Source organism: Patella vulgata, chromosome 2 (assembly GCF_932274485.2).
Source record: "Patella vulgata chromosome 2, xgPatVulg1.2, whole genome shotgun sequence".
Taxonomy (NCBI): domain Eukaryota; kingdom Metazoa; phylum Mollusca; class Gastropoda; family Patellidae; genus Patella; species Patella vulgata.
The window spans coordinates 45,840,440-45,851,413 of record NC_065880.2 but is presented as its reverse complement, the minus strand read 5'-3'; the positions used below and the strand labels follow the sequence as shown (position 1 = coordinate 45,851,413).

Sequence of the window (10,974 nt, the reverse complement as noted above, 5' to 3'; positions counted from 1 at the left end):
TCATTCGGTTGTAAAATCTGTATATACACTCTTCAAAAAAAGAAACGCACCGCCCATTTTTCATCATTTTTTATTTGAACGAGGTCGCTGTTTCCATAAATCTTACTTGTTTTTAATGTCATTATGTGAGAATAAAAGAAATTCATTATTGTTTTAAATGTCTAATAGGGTCACTAATTGTGACTGGTCATACTTTTTGCCGGAATTTGTTTTCGCTTGATTGCACCAAAACACACGAGTTTTAACAACTTGGATTAGTGTTTTAATCAGATTGACATGTAAACACTCAACGAACCAAATGATGCAACAACGCAGGTGAGTTTGGTTCAGCGACGTGTCGCGGTTCCTGTTGCAACGAAGCGAGGGTATACCGAAGACGAAATGTCACATTGCGTTTCTTTCTTTTTTTTGAAGAGTATATACATGTATATTTGATGTTTTTTATTATCTATTTCCTTGCTTATAGTAGTAGGCTAAGGTTCTTGAAAATATACCGTGTTGGAATTTGTCCACAGAGTTATTGGGTCTCGGAAATGAGAAAAAAGGTTTAGGGTTGCCGATTTCGACTTAAATCAGCCGCTGCCAGGCAAGCTACGCCCACATTTTGCAAGAGATGGATAGAGAACAAGCTAAAAAAAAAGTGATTTTTTGTACAACAAAGGGCCATAATTCAGGAAATTACAATCCGATATGCACGAATATCGAAAAGATCCAATTTCTTTGGGTTGTAAAGATACATTTCAAGTTTTATCAAAATCGGATCAAAATTGTGACTTCTATATATAGACTTGTCCGGCAGTTTTGGTCCGATTTTCAAGTAATTCGAACTCAATCAACTTTACGGTGTTACGGTGATATATTCGAAGGTTTTTTTTTTTAAAAAATCGGATATTAATTGTGACCTCTAGAGAAACCACAAGCTTAAAACGCGGTATTTCGTACAATCATGGGCCATAATTCAAAAAGTTATGGTCCGATATGCGCGGATGTGACCTCTAAATACGTGATTTTCCGTACAATCAGGGGCCATAATCCATGAAGTTATGATCCGATACATGCCAATATCGAAAGGAACTGAGATTTTTGAAAGGTAGGCCTATATTTCAAGTTTCATCGAAATCGGATAAAAATTGTGACCTGTGGAGTGTCCACAAACAAATTCTGGACGGACAGGTGTGACGACATACGTCCACATGAAAATGTGGCCGTATAAAAATAGGGTCGGTTGAGTAACCGTAAACAGGCGCGGATTTAATATAAAATGAAATGAAATGGGGTTTAACGTTCTACTGTTCTGCTCCTATGCTGGGCTAATGAAGACGGACATACGCCATACAGTGTGCTATGAGGGAAATTTTGCCCGGGCAGCGGCACTATCGCCTACTCTTATATCGAATTCCAACTGCCAAGGGTTCTTTTACGTGCATTCCAATGTATACACGGGACCTCGGTTTTTCGTCTCATCCGAAGGACTAGACAGCTGTCCTTGTCTGGTCCACCGTCCTGCATCACTGACAAGGGGGAACCACGCCGGAAAATCTGGATGAACTTTCTCGGCCAATGCAGGGATCGAACACCCGACCCCCAGGCTAGCGAGCCAGCGTTTAATATGACGCGAACTTTATGTCAACTATGTTCTACCGGGACGTTCAGTGTTATTTTATGCATTTTATTACGTATTTTGTTTTCATTCATTGTGGAGTATAATTGTGGATGGCGCCCTAGATTTCGACCCCCCTATTTACAGCTTCTAGATCCGCTACTGACTGTAAACACAGATTTTTTTTTATTTTGGCCTAAACATGTAGATCCGGGGTCGTAGCGAACTACTATGAAACTTTCGAAAAAATGCTATGTTTTCATGAAAACATATAAATTTCTGATCTATACACCTTGCCATATTGCCAATCGCCTTTTTTTTCTGGGATGGGGTTGCTACCAACAAACGGTTGGGAACCACTGGGATATACGGTGACTTAATTATATGTGATTGGTATCATTTCACTGAGATAGTCCTACAATCAAATACCCCCATTTATATATTCCGCTAATAAAAACGCATTTCGTGATTTGAATAATACGGCCTTTTTTATTCAAATATAATAAATGGAATTATGGAATCGCTCATAAAACCACTTTTTACAACCACCCGGACTTAAAGATACCTTCCTGCGTACAAACTGGGTGGTTTGATGACATGATGATATATTTAGACTAAAACATATTCAAACTAATTAATCTATCAAAATTTTGCTTCAAATCCTTCTCAAAACATTGTATTCGCGAGGGAATACCCCTGCTATCAAGTATATCAACATATACATCAAGCGCTCATTAACGCAGGGAGATCAGACAACCTTCGCTTGTCACCCTTGACATTCCTAATGGTCGGGCTGCCGGTTAGGGAAACCCTTACATGTTTGTCCTGTATGCGCTCCATGGGTGTTTTTCAGGGAAGCCAGTATTTTTCCAGTAAGATTGGATGTTTCTACTTTCCATATATACCAAAATTGCCATATTTTTATTGGAAATAACCACCCGATAAATACTTTTCGGGGAAAGTATCTTTAAACTAAAATTGGCACTCTTGAGATACTCTTGACACCATGAATTTCTATAGAATTTGTCCTAAGACTACAACATTCCTAGAAACAATATTGCTACTGGTCAACAATTGAGTCATATTCTTGTTTGTAGAATTCTGCTGCTGTGAATACGGAAAGAATTGGCGTTTACTTTATTTCTCGATTGCAAGGAGTTATTTAACAAATTGTAATAACAAGTTTTTCTGTACAATTACTAAAATAGTCTAAGAAGCTATGACTTTCTAAATGTAAAGATATACATAAATCTTCATATTATCAAATAAAGGGTGAATTTACTATGACACCGAATGTCTAGGTTAAAAATTTATTAGTACTAGACATGTTGAAATTTGGCTTATACAGCACCTATGTTTGCAAAAGTTGACGTACCAATTAATAAGGGTGCAACGTATATTTCAAAGTTCAAATGTGTATTTGTTTATAAACGTAGATAAGTCAAATTACTTTACAATTTACCTTGTAGACATTTTAATGGTGTAGATTTTTATGTTAGTAATAAAAATTATAATTTGTTTAAGAGGTGTGTAAATAATATTGATGGTGTATGTGGGTGGGTAAAGTGACTATTATATATACAGTGTATACGGGCGGTGGTTAGAGGGACGGCATGTGAAAATAAATGTCAGTTATTTGGGTCTGGTTCTAAAGACCATAAAAAGTACTCTTACTGAAATAAAGAATATAATTTTTAATGCTCTACAGTGGCGTGGTGGACCGGTCGCAGCAAAACTTTTCTAACAGGCCCTAGTAGACCAGGGATCCAGGGGGGTCAACCTAGCTGAAAAGTGTACAAATTGTTTCCTATATGGTATCAATGCATGCATATCTGGTATAATCAGAATGTAAGTCTGCCGGGTAGCTGGTGGTGGGTGGGGTATTGCACGCCCAAAATGCCATGCCCCACAACTAGGCTAGATTAACCCAAAAGTATTCCACATGAAAATTGTACTGCAGTGTACCGTAAATCTTTAGGTATTACAAAAACACTCTGACAGACATTTCTAGTTGGGGGGGGGGCGGATACCCCTGACAGAACTATGTAATTGCCAGACATTTGTAGTGGGGGGAGTATCCCTGACTAAAGTTATCTAATTTCCAGACCACAGCTAGGCTAGGTTACCTGAAATCTGTACCACCTAAATCAGCTTTGAAGTTGTTCAGTACCTCTGCGGGAATCATGAATGACCGTTGCCAGACGGTTTGTGCGGTGCGTTACCCCTAACAGACATGCCCCAAAATGCCACGCCCACAACTAGGATAGATTAGTGGGCTCTGTTCCCGTGTTCTAAAAAATTAAATTCTTTGCCAGGATGCGTAGAATACTGATACCAAGCACATATGGAAGTGGCGATAAACTGCGGTTGCAAGAAATTGATTTTTAGGCAATAAATCTTTTATGGGGCTAAAAATGTGTTTTTGAAAATAAAATTGTTCCTGCAACCGCATTTTATCGCCTCTTTCACACGTGCTTGGTATTAGTATTCTACGCATCCTGGCACAATTTTTATATTTTTTGGCCAGTGGGGGCCGTGGCATTTAGGGCGTGTCCGTAGGGGTAACCCACCGCACAAACTGTCTGGCAGTGGTTATTCATGATTTCTGTGGTTGTACTGAACAATTTCAACGCAGTATTAGGTGGTACAGATTTCAGCTAATCTAGCCTAACTGTGGTCTGGAAATTAGATAACTTTTGTCAGGAATATTCCACCGCTACAATTGTCTGGCAATTACATAGCTCTGCCAGGGGTACCCCACCACTAGAAATGTCTGTCAGGGTGTTTTTGTAATACCTGAAGATGTACGGTACACTGCTGTACGATTTTCATGTGGTACACTTTTGAGCTAATCTAGCCTAGTTGGTGGGCATGGGATTTTGGGCTTTTAATACCACACCCACCACACGATACTCAGCAGAGTTACATTCTCATGATACCAGATATGCATACACTGATACCATATAGGAGAAAATTGGTACAATTTTCAGCTAGGTTGACCCCCTGGGCTCCCGCTCTACAGTGGCGTTCGTAATTTCTATTTTTCGGCCCTTCAGAACGCAAAAGTCGAAAGGTAGAAGTTACAACAAAATGTAAAGCGACAGTACGCACACCAAGCAAAAATTGACTCGAAAATTGGAATTTAAGAAATAAACAGTGCTCCTCGTTTTGTCGTGACTTCTACCTTTTGAGTTGCATTTTGGCTTGTGTAGCGTGATGTCGACTTATCATATTTATGTATTTATTCATGTCAGTAAGAAAGCGTCAACACCCATATACGAAGCAAAAATCCAACACGAAAATTAGGAAATTAACACAGGTTGTCATTAGCGACCTATCATTTTGGCTTTCTGTCGTGTTGTCCACTTTTAGAGTTTCGCCTCGGAAGTTGCTGTAGTCTTTACATTCCAGATCACATTTGATCCGTGTGATAGAGTAATGACGGTGTGTTAATTCCCCATTTTTTGTCTATGATATCACTTCGGTGGAAGCGGACGTTAAATAAAGCTAACACATTTCCCAATTTCTGATAATATGACTAAGTCGACATATGTTCTTTCACGTGCTCACCAATGTCGTCTGCACGGGACCTTTATTTGTTCATACCATCCGAACAACAATATGTTGTTATCTTGCCGTGAAAATATGGGATCCTAATATCCAAAATTTAAGACACAATGGATATTTTATAATCAATACAAGAGTCGTGTATTCTATGGTGTTGGGTGCCGTTTGTGAATAAAGAAAATGTATCCTACAAGACGATGCGAAAGTAATTAGTAATGGCAAATTCACAAACAACAAACTAATAATAAAAATTGTTTAGAATGGACTAAGCAGGCGTAAACGACTGTCGTTCAATTAGTATTTCATTTAAAAATTGAATATAAATCACTTTACATACATTAGTAATTATGTGCTTGTAGACCGATTTTTGTCTATTTTAAGGTTCCAACGACTAGAGCCATACGCCCTTTAATCGTCATGTGAACTTTAATATTTATTTATGGGAATAGGATCATATGTTTAAACATGTTTTATTTAAAACAGAGTTCTGTTTTATACGGCCCCACCGCAAATTAACAAACAAACAAACTAAACTGCAAGAAAAGGTTAAAGGTGCTCCTAAGTACGAAATTGGATAATAATTGTTACATGTTTGGTTTGTTGTTATATCGATCGTATTACTTTATTGAATGCACTGTAAAAAATTACAGTGTTGGAATGGAAGGGTTGATTTGGGTTCACGCCAATTCATCTGTCAGTTTATAGCTATTTTCTGTACAAGAGTGCAAGATGAGGGCTTAACTTGGGCAGTGGCGTTTCCGCCTACGCTTCGTCGAATTCCAATTGCCAAGTATTTGGTTTATCGTCACATCCGAACAACTAGGCATGCTCTCTTTTTGAGTCCAGTAGGTGCTACCCTTAACAAGTGAGAAACAGGCTTGAAACAATTCGGGCGGTGGTGAGTCCAGTGGTCGACATTATCGTTGATGTTAATGAAATAATTTAGAGTTGCTCTTCTTGGTTAAGAAGGTTAGTCCTGTGCTTGGCATAGTGTACACTTAAAGGACAATATTTATGTCAGTCATTATCACATATGTGATAGAACTGGTTTAACACGTTCCAAATATAATTTTAATACAGAGATCATTGCTACGATGGATGGGTAATAAAGGTTTCAACAATCGGAAGTGACGAACGCAAAAGGAAAACACGAGTTATTCCTCTGTATAACTGACTGAAGTGACGAGTGATAACAGATATAATATGGGAGAATTTCTGCTCACTAATAATTCCTTCGAAGGCCAAAAGTTGTTGTGTGAAACTGTGAGGGGATATCTGACAATTCATAAAAAGAATTGACTGTCACTAGATAAGAGAACTCGAAAGAAAAACAGAAAAAGTCCGTGCATTACCATGTTTTTATAAGGTATAGAATGAATAAAAACAAGGGAATGTACGGACTATTTCTATTTTTCTCGTGTTCTCTTATCTAATGACATTCAATTACTTTATTGGTTTTCTGGGGTTTTTTAATCCTGCCTGAATGTATGTGGTTTTAGAGGATCTTTTTCCATATCGTTCATGCTGTTTTGTTTATGTAGGAATATGTGAGTGCTGTACTGTTATCTCGAGGTTTAACTGAACTGCAATCCTGATGATCTCCGAATTTTGTGTTTTGTATTGGCAGTGTAGTGCTGTGGTTTAACCGTGATAGGATTTCGTGTTTAACCGGGTTGTCAATATATGACTTTTTGTCAACTGTGTGATGTCTGATATGGCATTTTATACTTTTGCGTGATGTTTGTGTTTGAAAGTGTATACGATTTCAAATTACGTCTTTTTTTCTTTCGGGAAAAGGATACATTATCTCTTATAATATTTGTCTCCCTACAGACATGTCTCCACGTCCCAGAAAATATGTAGCACCTTGCTTTCATAGAAAATGAAGCTTGGTTTTATTGTTGTCTCTTACAAAATTAGACATTATATTAAAAAAATAATGAGAAGTATTGAATATAACCTGACTTTAAGTCAATAAAAACAACACTTGCTTCTATTTCTATTATTGGTGAATAGAATTCCGATGCGATATAAGTCTCAATGAATCAGCAGTAGCTTATTTACATTGTAAGATGAAATAGGATGTGGGTTGAAACTCGATCGAAACTTGAAGCAAACTGGAGCGGAAGAATAACACGTGCGCGAGTTCAATGATTTAAACAAAATGCACTGGGTAATTTGTAAAACCATGAACTTATAAGGTCCATGGTAAAACTCTTCGTGCCTCTTATGTTGTAGCCATGAAACTACATGTAGAATGAAATAATCTATGCTATAAAGCATTTTTTTTTTCTTATGTAATAATGAAATCTGACATATAGACTATTCAAGTAAAAAAGCTAACCAGCATTTATGTTATACGTTGGTCGTGTTGTACAATAACAAATGTGTTTTACGTCCAAGGGAAAAACGGACATACATGTTTTTGGTGGATTTCAATTTAGTACAACATAATGGTTTGTTATGTGACCACCCCAAACAAGTATGTTTTACGTCCAAGGGAAAAACGGACATACAGGTTTTTAGTGAATTTCAATTTAGTACAACATAGTATGTGACCACTCCAAATAAACACTAGTTTGGAATAATGGCATACAGAATAGGCTTCTGTCAATTAGAAGAATTAGAAGGGCAAGTGGCCTTTGCCAGTGAAGGTTTTTTTTGGTTTTTTTTGGTCTAAGGGTGGCATGGGGTCGTGTCTAAATAATATTCCGCTCGCTGGAATCCGATCGGGGTACAGGAAATGTGTCCTCATTGGGTTTGTTCATTGATAACCCCAGAACCCTATCCCCACAACCGGTTAAATATTCCTGGATCCCCACTTGAATAAAGACAGGTATGTTGGATTATTCAAATTTACATACTTCCTATAGACACGGCGTATCTATCATAACTCCCTGTCAAACTGTTTATTTTATGAAAATGACGCGAAAGTAACGACCAATTGTGACAGCCATAAACTACTGCAATAAACAGTCACGCCCTAGCGTATGTACAAACAACACATTTACATCATATAAGCCTTCACCCTATTGTACAATTTTATGGCCTATGGTTTCATAATTTGTACATAGAAAGACCAGATTCTTTCTGAACCTCCAACAAGCTACTTGCCATTCATAGAGCCAGCTGACAGATTCTTCTTTAAAGCATTTTTTATCGTCTGCAAATGTTCACACGTAGACCGATATACACTAAACTGTGGTGTTGTACTACACGCGTTTCAATGATGTATATTATATAGACCAACGAGTAACATTTCATTGGTTGAAGTAGGGAGCGGTTTGATTGTCGTTTTGGTTTATAATGTTATATAGTAGTGTAAATATATGTTTATGTTTAGTTAATGGTTTATGAAAGAAAATGTCGATATCTGATTTATGGCAGTTATTTGGCGTGGACGTAACAACTGTATTGTGTCTGTTAGCAAGAGCTTGCTGAAGAGGAATATTTAGGAATGGAAATAACAAGTGACATTTATATGTGTATGAGATATATGATGATATTCGAGTGTTACTTCAGATATAAATTTGACCATATTAAATTTTATATGACAAACAGATGAAAAAAACGGTCGGAATAACCCGACCCCATCAGAAATAGGGTCTTCCAGAGAGGTGTTGGGTAATGGCTAAAAACCTTGGAAACATTAGTGCAGTGCTTTTATTATGTGTTCTGGCCCTAATAGCATTCACAGAATCGAAAGTAAGTAAACATATCATAATCTGATATAATAATCAACGACGTGGGGGGAAAACTTGTGTTAATTTACTGTAATAAATCAAATGCTTTGCTTTCATATTACGCAAAACGTATCTGTAGCGGTACGAATACTTTAGACACATTTTACACGTGTACATGAAACTTACAACTAAATACAAATCTATTATCTATTTCCAATCGGTGATAGAATAAAATGATCAGTTTTGTTTTTTTTTAAATAGAAATTTAAATGCTCTTTTCATCATTATTCATACATGTTACCTTCATAAACTATAATGTCAAGCCAACAGATATAGCTTATATATTTGAGATATCATTTATAGTGTGTATTGGGCTATTGTCAAGTGATAATTAAAGCACCTTAAGTAATTATACCGTAATTAGTGATTTACTTAAATCACACCATTAGTGGGTTTTTTTTACGAGCTGAGTAACATTTCGCTGATAGAGTAGTGTGCCTATGACTCTTATATAATACAATAGTGGTATATTGACAATGTGATCAACATAAAGACCTAGCCAAAGATATATTCGAGTATTCAAAAGCTGTCTTTGTTGTGCTATGTAACGAATATTTAATACGTTTGTATACCAAAGTTTAGATACGCCATGAGTATGCGTGTGCATTGCAGTGAGGGCGTCGACAAGCAGACAGAACATGTATTGGGTGTTATATATACATGTACACTATTATTGTGACCTGATAACTCACAACGCGGACGTTCGATTCAAAATATGTTAACCGAACTTGAATTGTACTCAACGCGGAACTTCTTTGTATTGGGTACAAATGAAATTGTCGATTTTATTGGATATTAAATTAGGATGCCAGTCTGTCTACGTTGAACATTTTGTTTGTCAATATCAGATATTTCAGTCTTGAGGTACAACCGATAGGTGTTCCATAACCGGTACAATTAGCCAAAAATGAAAGTATAATGCTTGAACAAGCCGACCCTCTCTTTACAAAACCGAAATTAATGGAATATAGCATGCTTCTTTACTAAACGAAGTAACACATCTAATCAATCAAATTCAATATTTTATTTATACCGAAATCAAAGGTTTAAATCACAGCAATGATAATTATATTAGATTAATTATTGTAGATCTAGAAAAAAGAAAGTGAGTAGATTTTACAAATAGATTTCACTTTTAAGAAACATTTATTAATAAAATTATCACTTAAAAGTACTGTCAATTTTCTTTTCCATTCATAAAATTGTTCTCCTAAAGTGACAACGAGACTTTTGTGATAGTTTTGGGGAATCGTTTTATTGTTCTTGTTGAGAAAGTCGTTTTTATTCGAAACGCGCTTGTTGTCTATACGATTCCTTATGATTTCCGTTTCTACAAATTTATCAGAAAATCGTTATATAAGATCATTTATAAAACGTCTGAAGTATATATACCTTTATAACCTTTTCAGATACATGAATGCATTCATCTAGTAGAAAAAATATTGATAAGAAACCCACGAACACAGGATATCAGACTGTTATGAAAGTATTTGTAAGCAATTCAAACGATTATTCTGCTAAATAATTTTAACATAATAATATATGTACGTCAATGAATGTGGATTATGATAGTTCTTATATCAATGGTATCAAGTGTTCTGAAAACGCTAGCATGTCCTGCCCCGTGAACGACACCCATACCCTACATGTACCTTTAATTAATTTATGCATATTATATGTATAGTCTATACTAGTATTATTTCACTGGTAAAGTGTTGTTTTAGGGGGCTGGATATTGATGTTCTTACGACAATTTGAAGATGTAAAAACAAGACCTTGATACAAAATTAAATTTATCATGTAAAAAGACGTACCTCGACAAAAATTCAATTTAACATGTGATGCCCATAACAAATGTATTATGTTAAATGATATAAAATGCCTGAAATGACATTTTAATCTCTCCCCCCCCCCCCTTTGTATCTGGGGTATAGATTACAAGGATAATAGTAGGACTAGATAGAATATTATACGTTAGACACCTTGCGTCTTAAAGCTCACTATTCAATTTGGCAAATAAAAACTTAACTGCCGTATATTATTTTGACTCCACCCTTTAACTAC

General features: G+C 36.3%; 1 protein-coding gene across 1 annotated transcript in view; it reads left to right on the top strand.

Moving 5' to 3' along the window:
• Nucleotides 1–8,309: 8,309 nt before the first annotated feature.
• The window catches only part of LOC130010919 (tolloid-like protein 2), a 32,162-nt gene continuing 29,497 nt past the window's right edge, over nt 8,310–10,974 (top strand). The window contains exon 1 of the mRNA XM_056099138.1: nt 8,310–8,872. Coding sequence (XP_055955113.1) covers nt 8,795–8,872 — 78 coding nt within the window. The 5' untranslated portion in view covers nt 8,310–8,794. The remainder of the gene's footprint in view (nt 8,873–10,974) is intronic.